Genomic DNA, 16472 nt, shown 5'->3' on the forward strand with positions numbered 1-16472 from the left:
AAAATATTTTTCTCTTCCTCCCCACCTCAGTATATAACTAAAACTTTCATTATCCTTCAGTCCCACTTTATTCCATTTCAGCACTTGCCTCCTTCTTTCCCTTTCAGCCACTGTCCAAAAATCAGATTTGACAGTATATGGTTATTTGAATCAGATGGTATTATAAACTTACAAAATAACAAAGATAAAAAGCTTTCTGGCTTATCTAAATATATTCCCTTTCATGTCTTATATTTGTTCTGCTTTTCTTAGTACGCTTCTCTGCCTTATATGCCAAATATCCTCCTCTTTATACCTTTTATTTGCTCTACTTAGTTCATTTATGTCTTCTTATTCAGCCTAAGCCCATGCCTACACGTCTTTGTGTCCTATTACAGTTAAAGTACCAGAGTATTTCACAACTGAGTGCAAATTTGTGAACTTGCTTTACATTCATACAGACAAAGAAAACATGGATTGAATGGATTGAATCAAGACAAGTTATGAGTTCTACAAGGCTCTAGGGGGAACCTCCTGTGGGGCACAGAACAAAACTACCTACTGACTTCAACAGAAAAAGAAATCTCTGCAGGGTGGCTGTGCTCTGGGAAAGACAAAAATCAGAGACGATAGTTACACTTCATGATCTAAAGACAGAGAAGAGCAAATATCTGCATGGACACTTGACTCATTTCCACATCTAAGAGGTTAGTCTAACAGTTCCTGAACTGCGCTAGGGAATACATCCACATTAACAGAGTTCAAAGAGATTTGAGACCTCTGAGGTGCATTACCCCCTTCCTTCCAAAACTGAAAATTAAGTACTGCAGTTGGCTACACTGTAGTCTCACATTTTTTGATACAAGTTCATCAAGCTACAAGTATTTGTACAATGACTATGAAACCTATTTATCTAAGTAGGAGGACGTCTAATATCCACACACACACATTTGGAGAGGAAAACACAATGGTTTTCACAGGATTTTTTAGTGAAAGATTCTCATTCACATATTATAACTTACGTGCTCTATTCAGAACATAATTGGTTTGACAAAACATCTACACTTCAGCATCCATAAACCTTTTATACTCATCACTGCATTGAATATTGAACTTGTACACTAAAACCAAACCAGATTTAGTAATGTATTATAAAACACAAATTTCCCCCCATCCACAATATTATGGATTCAGGATTAAAGGAAAACAGAATTGGTTTTGTTGTGTATCAGAATTCTCAGACGACCTTATGAAACAAAACCAATACATTGAAAATGCACAGCACTTGTTTCCCTCTTTGAATTACAAGATACTTTCTTATGAATGTAATTGAGGTATTTATATGAACACATAACTCAATAGATGCAATCAATGCAAAAGGCATTTTAAAAGGAAATAAACAAATTAACCCTTTAATTTCACACACATCCAATCTAATAGAATATTTCCTCTCCAGTCACATACAAACGGATATCACATTGCTATTCTCAAAGTAAGTATATTGCTGCATTTTGAATGGCAATTTGGAAGAAATTAAAATGACTTCCTTGATAAATCTTCTGAACAAGGAAAAAAAAGCATATTAATATTCTAAAGTAGCATAATATGCATACTATGGAAACATCTCAGTGTTGCTGTTAATCTCCAAAAATAATTGGTTATCTGTTTAAAAGAAAGTAGTCCTACCTCATCAGTTAAAATATACAAAGCACATCTATCTGTATATTACCTTCAAACGACTGGACATGTCTTCACAGCAGCTGCTCATTGCTTGCACATCTTCGTTTATACTCTCAAGTTCCTAAATAAGTTCAAATAACAGTAACTGTGTTTAAAGTCAGAAATGCCACGGCCAGGCCTAGCTCCATCCCACCAAAATTAGATGCCCAAGTAACAAGGAACATAGTCGCTCTAGGTTCCCTGTCAGTCAATGCTGAGAACGCACCCCTAAAGATCAACATTCTCTTGGGACTTTTATCTGTTTGAAACATAATATCTCTCTGCACAACATTTTCACCAAATGAAACAAACGATGTAACGCTTTTACTCTAAAAGTATAATTGTCCTGGACTCTCAACATCTCTCTTAATCCTTTTTTCTTTTTTTTTCCACTTTAAATTACATAGCAGTACTCTTGCAAGATAGCTAGTCGTGCTGCAAAAATGTACCTCTTTAACTTGCTTGAATATGTGCACAAATTCTTCATTTATGGCCAAGCTCCGTCGTTCAATGTCTCCACGTAAGTTTCTTCGGGTGCGCAAACTATTTTCCACAAAAAAGGTCGAGAGAGCCTTGAGTGCTTCCAGCATTTCCTAGAATATATTAAAAAAAAAATCTTTGGACACAGTTACAAAGAAGCAGGTTAAATAGTCTGTAACCATCCCAAGTTCATGGTCTTATCAAAAATAAAACAAATATAATAAATGGTTTTAGAGGAAAAACTACCTAAACACACTGAGGATCAGGTGGCAAAAAACCGAAATAATTGCTGAGTCTTTCTTCTTCTAACGGACAACTCTGTCTGCTATTTTAGAGTAGCTTTAAACAGTAAGATTACTTTCTGTAAAGGAATGACCTATTCACAGTTGGAAAACATTTAAACAGCAAAAAACTTGAGAATTGCCCTCCGAGGCAAGCGATACAAACCTCCCTACGATCAGAGGGGATGAAACAGGAGCGCGGCATGTCGCTGGAGAAGAGAGAACCAATGCTATACGTAATTAATGCTGCAAGCGGCCGTCCGCGGCTCCGCAGCGGAACTGAGGGTACGGCGGGACTCGCCCCCCGCCGCGGAGCCTGTCGGGGCCCGCGGCCCCTGACGGCTCATCCGGCCCCCGCCCCGTCCCTCAGCCGCCGCCCGACCCACCTTGTCGTTGTCCAGGCGCGTCTCCAGGATCTTGTTGAGCTTGCGGGACAGCGGGTTGGTGCCGGGAGCGGCCGGGAGCCCCGGCGCGGGGGCGGCGGGCGGCTGCGGCGCGGCCGTGTCGGCCATCGCTGCGGCCCTCTCCGGCCGCAGCGCCCCGGCACGGACCAGCTCCGGCGGAAACGCGCTCCCTAGGCTTTGGTTCCGGCCTAGCGCAGGCCGGCCGTAGAGCCAGGCAGAGCCTGGCACAAGTGGCACTGAGGGGAATAAATAAAAGATTTTGGGTTGATGATGAGCAAGAGGGTTCACTTTCTGAGGCCGAATAGCTGTATTTATTTAATGAAATCAATGCTTTAGTTATGAGCACATCTAGGAAGGAAAAATAAATGGCATCTCTATTGCATAAGCTAACAGCAGTAGCTGTAGAAGTGTGTCAAAATGAGGAGGTGTCTTGTTTCGGCTGTGCATTTACTGACACAGAAGTGAACATCTGAGGTCTCCTCACAGCTTCAGAGCACAGAATCACAGAATCAATTAGGCTGGAAAAGACCTCTGAGATCATCGAGTCCAACATCTGACCGAACACCAACATGTGGCACTAAGTGCCACATCCAGTTTTTCCTTAAACACCTCCAGGAATGGCGACTTCATCACCTCCCTGGACAGCCCATCCCAATATCTAATGACCCTTTCTGTGAAGAAATTCTTCCTAATGTCCTACTTAAACCTACCCTGGCACAGCTTAAGACCATGTCCTTGTGTCGCTGGTTGCCTGGGAGTTGTGGCTACCTGGCTACAACTCCAGGCAGTTGGAGAGAGTGATGAGTCTGCAGAGCTGCCTCTTGCTCTGGAGTGTAGGAGACGTGGCTTTGGCAGCTGGGGCCATGGTGGGACTCACTCCATGGCAGCAGCGGCTTTGCTCCCTGGACAGCCTGGACAGGGCCCTGTGGCAGTGCTGCTGTTGATGGTATGAGCCAAACACCTGCAGGAGCCTGGCTATGTGCCCCACTCTCGTGCTGCAGCCATGGCACGTTCCGTCTCCAGTGCTGAGGTGCGACAGAGGGATTTCTTTTCCAAAGGTACACAGATAAAGGTAGGATGCCATGGAAAGAAGATGACTAGCAGCACACAGCTGTTATGTAAGAAGATAAGGGTCCCATCGTGGTATTAACTGTGAAAACAAGAGCACCTCGTATATGCAATTGAAAGTCTGTTTCCATTTCTCTGATGGTGTGTGGATCATTCATTGCTCTTCTGAAAACCCTTCCTGAAAAGAACTCCATCATGGCTAGGCTTCACGAACGAAGATTTAGGAAGGCTCTATCCACATTTGTTGCAAGCACGCTGGTGGCTAATGAGGCCAATACGAGATAGACATATCCGATTGCAAATGGCGCAGCAGAAAGACTCCTTAGGTTGTATATTCTGCAAGACACGATTCTTTCTGCGTTGTCTTTTCTCCTCGAGAGTGATCCTGCGTGCGTTCTGAAAGGAAACAGCAGCGTTATAGATGGTGTGTCTCTGAAAAGAACTGCAAGTGAATCAAATAACCTTTGCCTTTATGCCCAAGGGGGAGCACTGAGCTTCCAAATGTTTTTGTTCTTTTAGTTTGAGTAATTTATCTCAAGAAAAAATTACATGACCAGAGCCCCCCTCCTGAAATCTTAGCATGATGGAGAGAGTGATAGGATATTTTTCTGTTTAATTTTTCTTTGTTTGTTTACTTCCTTACATGGATTCTCTACATAAAAGGCCAGCTTTCCTGAACAGCTTGTGTAGTGCCTTTTTTCTACCCTTGCCTAGTCAAGAAGCAAGGTGTCAAGTATTTTCAGACACCTTGTTTCCCTTAGTTTCTCTTTCTCCTCCACGGTATTACATTGATGTTATCTCATTCTAGATGTCTTTTACTTCTGACTGAACTTCCAGGAGCCAGGATCTCCCTTCTCCATGTTAGAATGCAGAGATAAAACAGCCCGAAGTCATCACAGGTGTAAGCAATTAATATTTAAGCATGTCAAGAAAATCCTATTATTAGAAAGATCCCCTCCCACCTGTAAGTTGGATGTTGTTAGCTGTTTGAGCAACATTTCAAATGCTGTTAACCTGGTGAATAAGTTGACAGAATGAAGGCATGCCTTGAAGTCAGAAAGACTCCAACATCTGAAACACAAGTGTCAGATAAGTCATGACCATTGCCAAATCTTGTCCAACAAGTTATTCCACAAACATACAAGGAGCCACAAAGAATTCCCTCTATCAGTCAGTACATGCACTTTCTTTTGAAGCAACTAATTCTGTTTTCAGATGCCTCTTCATGGGTGTGCATTTTTTCAAGAATTTGTTTCATGAGCCAGAATGCTTCTAGCTAGTGTAAAACTTTGGGCTGACAGGAACCAATAGGGTTTTGAAACAGCACATGTTTGTCTATGCATGTGTTCTCCTGGAAAAAATGGGAAGAAATAATCAAGGGAGCACTTTTTAACCTCCCACAACTGAAAAAAGGGCTTATCTTTTGTTCATCTTTCAGGAATATTAGATGAAGCTACGAAAAAAAATCCTCTCTTTTTTCTGATATGAATAATATTTGCAGGGTCATTTTTCCCCAGAACAGGGTTTTTTTAAACAAAAATGCAAATGTGAGTGCAATGAGATCACCATCTAAAACTCAGCTGAATTGCCATGGTTTCTATGTGTCACAATGGTGGGATTTGACGTGATATTCTTGCCAGTCTGCTTGCCCACCAGTAAACATCCTGTTAAGTCAGTTGAATGTACATTGTGGGATAAAACAATGGGGAGTTTGTGATCTGTAACTGTCAGAAGGTACTTTCCTTTCAGTATCAATGGTAGGCAGTCTGGGTAGTGTGTGTAATTTACTCCACTGTAAGTTCCCTTACCAAAGCTTAATACAGCAGCAAAATTACAGGTGTCAGTAAAGACATGTCTAATACATGGTGTTTTCTGTTAATTTTCTTATATCAGTTCCTTATTATGTTGGTTTTTGGTTTTGTGAGCTTCCCCCCCCCCCCAGACAACAAAACTGTTAGGCAACTGTTATTGCTATGCAGCTGGTGAAAGTGTTCACAAAACACCCATTTGGTGAACTACAGGCAGGAGCAAGGTTTGGCCTGCACAACAAGGAGTGTGTGGTTGGTGGAAGACCACGCTGTCCACATACCCCAAGCTAATAAATGCTGTTGTACTTTCATATGCTTGGAGGTACATATACTTTTTGAAGACAAAGACAATAAGGGTTTGTAGTAGTCATCTGAATCTGCTCTGCAAAAGGCTAGGTAAGAATAAAACCCAGTGGTTGAATAGGTTGACTGGGCTGAAAGACGTGACTGGAGCTGGTATTTCCCTACCTTGTGGTGAAAGAGGAGTGACAGAGCAGCACATAAAGGAAATGTTTTCTCAAATACAGAGAAAGAGGAATAGCCCTTGCTATGGGTGTTGTCATAGGCAAATGAGGGTGGAAAAGGGGAATTTTTGTGATGAAGGGAAAAGAAAATGTAAAAATACATTAAAAGAAGAATAGAAAGGAAGGAAGGAAGAAAGGAAGGATAGACTAATGCAGAGCTTGGATCAATATGCACAGAGAACAGAGCAACAGGAAAGATGAAGTGAAGTCAGGGAGGGAATAACAAATGCCTATAATTAGTTGTATTTTCTACAGTGTAATAGATAAAAAGAATTTGACAATGCTACTTTGCATACAGTTGACAAATCCTGATGCTTTCAGATGCTGTGAAGAAGAGTATCTGCAGGAAGATTGTAATAATAACTATGCCATCCCTGTAAAAATTATAATAGCCCTCTATGCTGCAGCCACTACTGGGCTCTCCACTGCACACAGCATACCCCAAAAGAAATCCACCACTGCCTTATGTTCTTCACTGGTTCTCTGCCATGAAATTATTCATCAGTTTTCTCCAGTATTTTGATATCTTTTTGTGCCATGGTTGGGATAGAAAATTCAGCTGATAGGCAGAAGCACAGGAAAAATGTTCTGTCTTTGGGTCAGTTAGAGCTGGATTTTTTAATGTATTATCTTCTGAGAGGTTAATGTTGTAGATATTTTTCACCAGAAGAAATCAACCCATTCCTTCAATTTTTCAAAAGCACAAAGACAGTGTTGACCCCATTTTGCAAATTAAGGTATAACTCAGAGTGATTTGCCCAAAGGTCACCCCAACAACAACCCGTAGTCATGTAGAGAAACCTGTCTGTGTCCCTTGAAGGTCCAGAAGAATGTACAGTGCTGAAGTTTTCAGTTAGCTTATGCTATCTCACTTGAGGATTTATTGTTGTGCCTCACAGTCAGCAGTAGTGGTTATAATATATGTGATGTGGGATCAGCCACCTGGTTGAGGAACTGTAAAACTGCTGTTTGTTAAAACTCACTGAAAAGATAACATTAGGAGTACACTATGCACTTTAATGCATACCAAACCCATGAAATCTTCCTGTTCATCTCCTGCTAAAAAAACCCAACCATTGATGTCAAGAGAAGTATTGTGTCAGCAAAACTAATAGGCTTTAGTCTAAATATATTTGGCTCTAGAACACTACAGAATATAGGACTTCTCTAAGGCAGTGGTTGTCTAAACTATGTGGCCACATTCCCAGCAAGGTCAATAGCAGTGCTCACTCACTCAATGAGGGCCCAAATTTCACCTAAAAGAAAGAAACAAATTGTTCAGATTGTGGAGCCAGGAGAATTAATATCTGCTTGTGGCTGACTAATTGCATCACCTCAGTGACTGAGGTGTCTCTCTGGCTGAGGTATAAAGCTTATCTTCCTTTGCATATAGTCATTAGTTTGCTGATGAGATCTGTAATACAGAAGATTACTCTTATCATTATCATTACAATAACAATTTAGCAGCAAGGAGGAATATTTTTGCCAGAAAAGAAAAGTAGAAGTAGGACAAAAGTAACACATTATAATGATGTGTGTCAGTCCTGCTACCCTTTTTCTTCAAGCAATGACTACCTATGTCCTGTTGGCAAAAAGTCTCTGAAATGTGTTCTGGTTTACAGATGAAATAAAAGTTACCCAAGCAACTGAACAAAAATTACAACTATTCACCATCAGACAAAGAAACAGTACCCTTGACTGCATCCTGATCTCAGCTGAAGTCAGTCTCTAGGAGAGAAAATCTAGAGAATGATACATAAATTACTGAGCAATAGCTTCACATCAGCTGATCAACACAATGTTGTCTGTGGGATCATGACATGGTCATGACATGGATCATGACAAGCCAAAGGTAAATCTAATAAATCATAAGAATGATGGCATTAGAAAAATGCCTTTTGAGTAAGTACATCAGCAACACAAGTTTTAACAAAGTGCTGCAAACTTGGCTGAGTGCCTTTTTTGACAGCTCTTCTAACTGCTGTATTATAATCCAGCATTTGGATTATAATTTGACCCTGGGGGTCAATTGTCTATGGTTTATGGATCTCAGTCAAATTGCTTAGTTTTTAATTCCCTTGACTTTTCTGGCATGTTTCTTTTGAACAGACTGCTCATTGCAATCCCTTAATGGAAATCCAGACACTGCCTTAAACCCCCACAGCTAGTGATGAACTATGACTGTTCCTCACTGAGGTGTTCCTGTTATTTCCAGAACACAACCACTGTGGTCACTTTGTGTTTACAGTTCAAGTCACTGAAGACACATGATAAATGTATAAATGTATACATTGCTGCCATTCAGGATTCGTAGAGGACTCCAAGATAGTATAACTCCACTTGGCAGGACAAGAGATGCATAAATGTAGAGTGAAGTGCATTTTTACATCCCTTTCTTTTTCATTTTCTCTATTACATTGACTGCCTGGTCTCTGTTTTGAAGCCTATTTGACTTTTCCAAAGCTCCTTTTAAACTCCTATTAGATAACTTTTGCCCTCTTGCCCTTTTTGCATATACACACACTCACACTTCTGCACGCAGGCGGGGTAGTATGACTGCCTTCTCTCAGCTCCTGCCAATTTCTTTACCAAAGTCAATATCAAAGGTACAGTCCTTAGGGTTAATAGCTGCTATACTGGATCTGGTAGCTGTTGATTGGGATGTAATTGCATAAAATGATAGATTTCTCACCTTGCTAACCCAGCAAATCCTGCATGAATGTTCTTATTGGCACAGAAGGGACAAGAGTATATGGTCAGGGACATCTGGCAGGTAGAAACTCACTTTTAAATTGCAGCTAACAATTTTGTCAGGCAAAAGTGAATCTGGAGCCATGAGTGCACAAGGAACTCTTGAGGGGACAAGCAGTGGTGTGGCATGGAGCAAAAATGGTATAGCTTCACCACAAAAGCCATTGTTCTGTGAAAGAGCACTTTAGGAATGTTGCTCGTAAAAGTTACAAAAAAACTTATTGATGATCATGGCAATTTTCATAGCAGTATTACAACATCAACATCATTTTACAGGCATGGGGCTCATAAATAGCTTTTCCTAGTGCTCATAACAATTCTGTTTGGGTGAATTTAATGGAACTTTATTGCTGCTTCAGGAAAGGTAAAAGTTTTTAAAATGCCAGAAGTCACACTCTCTGACATCTGTCAGGAGGGTAGCAAAACAACTTCTCAGCAACTCCAGTGTGGAGCTACCTGCTATCTTTGGATTTGATTCTTTCTGTAAAGTTGACTCAGAAGTGTCATCTGGGCTTGCCTCAACCGTTTATCTTTGTGTGTGAGCTCATGCAGCTCTTCCAAAGCCTTGGCAAGATGCCAGCAGCCTCAGAGATGCTGGAGAGCTGCTGTGGATAAAAATAACTTATTACTTAATGGCTGACACTGGTTGCAGTCACTGCAGATGAGTTGCAAACAATTTTTTGCAAAGATCTGCTCATCTGCAGAAGAAGTAGATTTAAACCTGCAGTTTCTTGCTAAAATTATCTGGCATCCCTTTCCGGTGGTCATTTCTGTCTTCATGGCATTATTAGAGGACCGGCATCCCCATGACTGGTGCACTGGAAGCAAATAATTATGTCCCTACGGGAAGGCAAAGGTTGTAGGAAGCAACCTTCTTTCTAAACTTTGGTATCTGTGGTGCATATTTGTCCATTTGCAATCTGAAATAGTGAGGGTGGAAGGAGTCTCGGCAGTTCTGCCAAGAATGGGCAGATTGGTAGTGACTTAGCCTGTCCCTGGCCCACCAGCAGGAGGGAGCACAGCGATAGACTGGGTAATACTGGTGTTGCTCTATGATTACACTGGAAGGAAAAAGCGCGGCGCTTTTGCTGCTCAGATGAGAGTTTTGACAATGCAGGAGTTCTCTGTTGGCATCTACTGCAGCCGAGTAGGTTGGTTCAGCTGGTGTACAAAATGGTGTCAACAGCTTTGTGAAGCACTCACATTCCCTGGCAGGAGCTCAAGGAGCATTTCCAGCAACCTCCAATTACAGTATTAATTACAAGAGATTATCAAGTTCCCCAGAATAGGCCCCAAGCTTCCTTTGGCATGCAAACTAGCAAGGACTTTCTTGTCCCCATAGGTAAAGCTCTCTTCAGAATATCATAACTCTGAATATACATCACCCATCACTGTCAACTTTCCTTAAACAATGCCATCTTAAAATACTGTTATGCATGCAGAACACATGCTTTTCAAAAAGCAGATGTCATGTTGAATGAACTGCCAATCTGGAGGTTTTGAAAGGATATTTTTATGTTAATTTTGATGATTCTTTCTACTTCTGTCCCATACATGTCCTTTTATATGATAAAGTCTAGAGTCCTAATACTTTAGCCACAGTAATATCTCAAAGAGAAGCATCAGGTGCTTTAACCAGATTGCAGATTACAGTTCCAACTGGCAAAATTAGCAGATTGTCTTCAAGCAATATATGTGCCTCACTGCAAAAAGCTTATGTCAAGAAGTGCCCCTGCTGGCATGGAGTTAGACTGTCCTTTTACTGGTGAAAAAGCAGATTATTTTGCTGCGGTGTGATTGCTGATCCACTGCTGATATAGGGAGCTCTTAATATTAAGTGGCCTGATTCTCTTCTTGCTCTCTTCAACTTGGATATCCAAAGACTTGGAGACAAATTAAGTACTTCTAGTAGAATATATCTCACCAATCTTCTAACATCTAAAAGTCAGGGGTAACATCCTATCAGAGGATGAAAAGAAAGGCACTTTCAGAAGACAATCCATCCTAAGATTCCTACCTAGTCCTCTCCAATGACTGTATAAAAAACTTATATGATGGACTGTTGACTAGACACTTAATTAATTATTTTTACCCCTATTGGTCTGACTGTGACTTTTGACTTCTCTGCAAATAATTCTAAGAGCATGCCCCAACTTCAGTGCTGCTGAACTGAAATACTGTGTTTGAATCCTGGTGTAACCCCAGGTTCTCCTTATACTCATGGGGGAGGGGGTAAAAAAAAACAGGAGGTTTTACAGTTAAAAAATTAAATGCCTTAGTTTTGCAGCAAAATGATCTAGTTGGTGCCTGTGGGCATGTGACACACCATCCAGATGTATGTCATTTTAGGTGACATATCATGGACTTGCCAGTTGCAAAAGTAGAACTGCCCAAGGGCTAGTCTAATTTTTTCACCTGAATCAGAAAAACTTTTACATTTTCATTCATAAATCAATGGTGCAGTCTAGTTCGTACCTGCTTCTTCTGTTCAGCCTTCTCCTGTGTCTCCTTGCTTCATTATTTTTTTCACCTCCTTTCCATCTTCCCATGCAAATCCATCTCTCAGAAGTATGTGTTTCACTCTATCACAAATATGCCTACTTGGAATTCATTACTCACCTTCTCTGATACCAATATTTATCTAAATTTCTTTTAGTGATATGGGATTTGGACACAATTTCTATTATCAGTAGTGGAGATATGCCAGCATACTACCACAGGGACATCAGCTTGTGTCTGATTCATTGAAATGAATAGTTGTTTTACAAGAGGCTCAAGAGTGAGCAGGAATACATGTGTTGAGCTCCATTCTCCAAAGTGTCAGGCACTGGCTTGAGAATGTGCTAAAGTGCTTGGTGATTCACAGAGAGAGTTTCTGTGTTTTACAAGGCTGAGCCAAAGTTCCTTCATAAGTTTCAGTCACTGAAGTTAACAGAAGCCCTCGTGGATGGGTATTGCAGCATAAATCGACTTCAGTTGAAGAAACAATATTGTTGCAAAGAAAGAAGAAAGTCAATTCTCATTGCATCAATAAGAGAGGAAGGATTCATTGCCTTCCAGACTTTGAAGGAAAAGAACAAGAATTAATTTCCTTTTGGTCACTGCCTCAGTGCCATTCTGCACTGGGCAGTTCTTTAATATGCGGAGCTAGCACAGAGTCCCCTCTACTCAAACATAAAAGTGGCTTAGCAAATATCTAGCTTCTCTAAGGCCAGTTTATGGTGTATATTTGAGTGAAGAACTTTTTCTTAAAAAAAAAAAAAAAGAGAGAATCCTCAGTTTAATGAGTAATTTCCCTTGAAAATGGTAAACTGCAAATTAAATGGCAAAAAGCAATTAATTATTGAAATGATAATATCCTTGTAAAGGTTAAGAGGTAATATAAATGAAGTTCCTGTGAGCACATTAATGGAATTACTATCTTCCCCCTTATAAGTGGCAACTGTAACGACCTTGCTAATTAGCTTTTTCATTGGGAAAAGGAATAGTGAAATATGTAGTTTTATTGCAAAAGCCCAATCTATGACTATGTTATTTTGTTACAACATAATATGGAGAGAACTCTCTCTTCCCAGAGAGGGTTAAGAGTTCTTCCCAGAGAATGAATGGGAGATGAGTGAAGCCCACATAATACAGGAGGAAATGGTTAGTGATCTGCTATGCCAGTTAGACATGCACAAGTCCGTGGGCCCTGATGGGATCCACCCCGGAGTATTGAGGAAACTGGTGAAAGAATTTGCCCAACCACTCTCAATCATCTACCAGGAGTCCTGGTTAACTGGAGAAGTTCCAGCTGACTGGAAAGTTCGCAAATGTAACGCCCATCTACAAGAAGGGTCTGAAGGATGATCCAGGGAACTACAGGCCTATCAGGCTAACCTTAGCTCCCAGTGTAGCAATCTGAAATTCAGATATCATCAGAAAAGGAACTTATGGGATTGTGTGGCAGACCATGGACAGCAGGGGCTGGGAGAGACTCCTTGCTCTGAGGAGCTTCATCACAAGACTTATTGATATTTGGTTATGTTGATTGGCCTGTCTCCTGCAGCAAGATATGGAAAGACTTTGTGATGGTGTTATCAGACCATGTTGAAACCCCTTTGTTCTCTTCTGCCACATGTAATCCTGGTTATGGGAAATGTTAATCAATTGTGTAATCCCCTAGTTAACATAACCTATCCCCTACTTAGCATAACCCATCCTCCTCATTAACATGTCCTGCCCCCAAGACCCTTAAATTGCATTTCGCGTGTTCAATAAAGATTCCAGTTTTCACCCCCAAAATTGGGATCATGTAGTTTTGGACCTTTACATCCCAGCAAGGTTATGGAAGAGGCAGATCATTCTGAGAGCCGTTGTGTGGCACATGCAGGACAACCAGGGAATCAAGCCCAGCCAACATGGATTTTCGGAAGGCAGGCCCTGCTTGACCAACCTGATCTTCTATGACAAAGTGACCTGCTTCATAAATGAGGGGGAGGCTGTGGATGTTGTCTATCTAGACTCTAGTAAAATGTTTGATGCCATCTCCCACAGCATCCTTCTAAAAAAACTTGTGTTTTGGACGAATGGACTCTTTAATGGGTAAAAAACTGGCTGGATGGCAGGGCCCAGAGAGTGATGGTGAATGGAGCTAAATGCAGTTGACAGCCAGTCCTAGCGGTGTTCCCCAGGGCCTAGTTTTGGGGCTAGTCCTGTTTAACATCTTTAGTGATGATCTGGACATGGGGATTGAGTGCACTCTCAGTAAATTTGCAGATGACACCGAGCTGGGTGGGAGTGTTTATCTGTTCGAGGATAGGAAGGCTCTACAGAGAGGCCTGGACAGACTTGATCCATGGGCTAAGGACAACTGTATGAGGTTCAATAAAGCAAAGTGCTAGGTCCTGCACTTGGGTCACAGCAACTGTATGTAACGATACAGGCTGGGGCAGAAGTGGCTTGAGAGCTGTTCAGCAGAAAGAAACCTGGAGGTGCTGGTTGACATCCAGCTCAGTATGACCCAGCAGTGTGTCCAGGTGACCCAGAAGGCCAATGGCATCTTAGCCTGAATCACGATTTGTGTAGCCAGCAGGACTAAGGAAGTGATCATTCCCCCTGTACTCGGCACCGGTGAAGTTGCACCTCAAGTGCTATGTTCAGTTCTGGGTCCCTCTCTTTAGAAAGGATATTGAGGTGCTGGAGCGTGTCCAGTGAAGGGCAACAAGACTAGTGAAAGGACTAGAGAACATGTCTTATGAGGAATGGCTGAGGGAGCTGGGTTTGTTTAGTCTTTAGAAGAGGAGGCTCAGGTGGGGACCTCATCACCCTTTACTACTCCCTGACAGGAGGTTGTAATGAGGTGGGGGTGGTCTCTTCTAACGTGCCTGCAGCAAGAGGATGAGAGGAAATGGCCTTAAGCTGAGACAGGGGAGATTCAGATTAGATATTAGAAAAAATTTTTTCACTGTTAGGGTGATCAGGCATTGGAATAGGTTGCCCAGGGAGGTGGTGGAATAACCATGCCTGGAGGTGTTCAAGAGGCATCTGGATCTGGTGCTGGGTGATATGGTTTCGTGCTTTAGGTGTCACAGTGGTAGTGCTGGGTTGATGATTTTGGACTTGATGATCTTAACGGTCTCTTCCAATCTTGAAGATTCTATGATTCTATGAAGCTTTTGATGGAAACAGGAAACAATGCACTTGAATGACATAGGAAAAATACTTGTAATTTAGAAGAGGCAGGAGCAAAAGATGAACACTGACACACAGACCAAGATACACCTCTCTTCAGTTTGCTGCAGCTTCCTTGTGAACATAAGGCGTGGCCTGAACCTGATTCAACCCACTGTGGCTGAATAGGTGCCAACTGCTCACCAAAGGGCCCTGTGCAGGTCAGGCAGCCTGGGCTCTGCAGTTCATTCTGTCTCAAATACTCCTTGTGCAATATTGTTAATAGGAGGAGATACATAATACACCTATACCTATATATATATATTATAAATATACATACATAATCCATATATCTTTATCATAAATACAGATATATCTAATAAATGCATACCCATGTAGGTGTATGAATGCTATATACATACTGGATTTCCTATTGACAAGCCTTTTAGAGACCTTTAAAAAAATGAGTTTGGTTCTTTCACCACTGAGAACGTTTTGGAATTGATACTCTGGAAAGTGGGTTCTGCATGGGTTTCTGACAAGAGTTGGCATTACAATTTTTCTTTGAATTAATCTGTGCAAGATTTCAGAGGTTCCAGCTTCCCAGAGTCCCTGAGATCTGTACGACACTCAGGGCATGATGGGGAGGGGAGAAAACGAGCTTCTACTTGGAAAATGAATTGGCCTTTGTCCCCAATGAAAGGATTTTCAGCTTTCCTTTCTAAAAACCCCAGAAATCATTAGCCTTATCCTTGGGAATGTGATCTAATAGGATGACCTAGATGCAAGTGATTGCTGGAGCTCAGGGAGAGAGGGAGCTCAACTCCGGTTCTGTAGAAAAAGGCCGGGGGGAGGAACAGGACGCTGCCTTGCACCCTGTTCTCAGATACACCTACTTTAAGCAAACCGTACTGCTGAAGTCACCGTTGGTTTCTGCAAAGGCGCCTCAGGACAATGGCCCAGGCAGATTAAGAATCCCACAAGTTTTGTGGAGAACAGAAGCAAGCTCTGCTCTCTGCCCCCGCTTTTCACACACACGCCCTTCCCCGTCTGCAGGCGCATCAAACGCTCCGGGGGGACAAGGGCAGAGCCCGCGCCAGCCCCGCGGGGCCGGGAGGTGCGAGGCTCCCCGTGCCGCGGGCTCGCCCGTCCCGTCCGCCCCGCGCCCGCTCCTGGCCCCGCCGCCCACCGAGTGTCACTGTCGAGCAGCGCAGAGCCGCGCCCGCCGCCCCGGGTACCCCCCCCACCGCCGGAGCACCGCCACGGCTTGGGCCCTGCTCGTAAACTGGGACCTTCTGCTGAAAGCTGATCCCCGACTGAGGCTTTAAAGTAAAAGGAAAAATCTTCTTAGTTATGCACGTGTCGTTAAACAAACTCGGGTCTCAAACGTGCATGCCGTGAAGCAAAAGAGAACACCGAGGCAATTCCTGCTCTTTGTACATTCCCGGCATCTTCTGTAACAGCATCTGGGAAAGATAGACAGATGTTCCCCTCATAAATAAGATGACACTATTAAATAATTTGTATTGGGTGTACATGCTTAGAAAACAGCCTGCCAGGAGATGAGCATTTCTTGCTGGGAAATTGCTCATTCATCATCCAGACGTTCCTTATTTTTCAAAGTACACTTGGGAACAGTGGAAGTTTCAGCCTGAAACCATCCACACGCTTTTTCTGAGCTTGTGCAGAACTAAAACAATTCCCTGGTGAAAAAGAACGGGTCTGGGACCTGTCATCCCAGAGCTCTGTCACCTTGGCAGTGTTTGTGAGGGCAGAGCAGGCATTCCTCCCTTCAGCCATGGGGCC

At 42.3% G+C, this 16472-nt stretch overlaps 1 protein-coding gene across 2 annotated transcripts in view; it reads right to left on the reverse strand.

Annotated features, from left to right (window-relative positions):
* COG6 (component of oligomeric golgi complex 6) overlaps positions 1–2971 on the reverse strand; it is a 53153-nt gene extending 50182 nt beyond the window's left edge. The window contains exons 1-3 of one of the 2 annotated variants that reach the window (XM_027674461.1): positions 2846–2971; positions 2148–2291; positions 1709–1780 (exon numbers count right to left, since the gene is read on the reverse strand). In XM_027674461.1, coding sequence (XP_027530262.1) covers positions 1709–1780; positions 2148–2291; positions 2846–2971 — 342 coding nt within the window. Of the gene's footprint in view, positions 1–1708; positions 1781–2147; positions 2292–2625; positions 2754–2845 lie in introns of those variants that run through there. The other variant, XM_027674462.1, reaches the window with a different exon arrangement.
* Positions 2972–16472: the final 13501 nt, after the last annotated feature.

The sequence above is a fragment of the Neopelma chrysocephalum genome, unplaced genomic scaffold (assembly GCF_003984885.1).
Source record: "Neopelma chrysocephalum unplaced genomic scaffold, ASM398488v2 Primary Assembly neopelma1_25, whole genome shotgun sequence".
Classification (NCBI taxonomy): domain Eukaryota; kingdom Metazoa; phylum Chordata; class Aves; order Passeriformes; family Pipridae; genus Neopelma; species Neopelma chrysocephalum.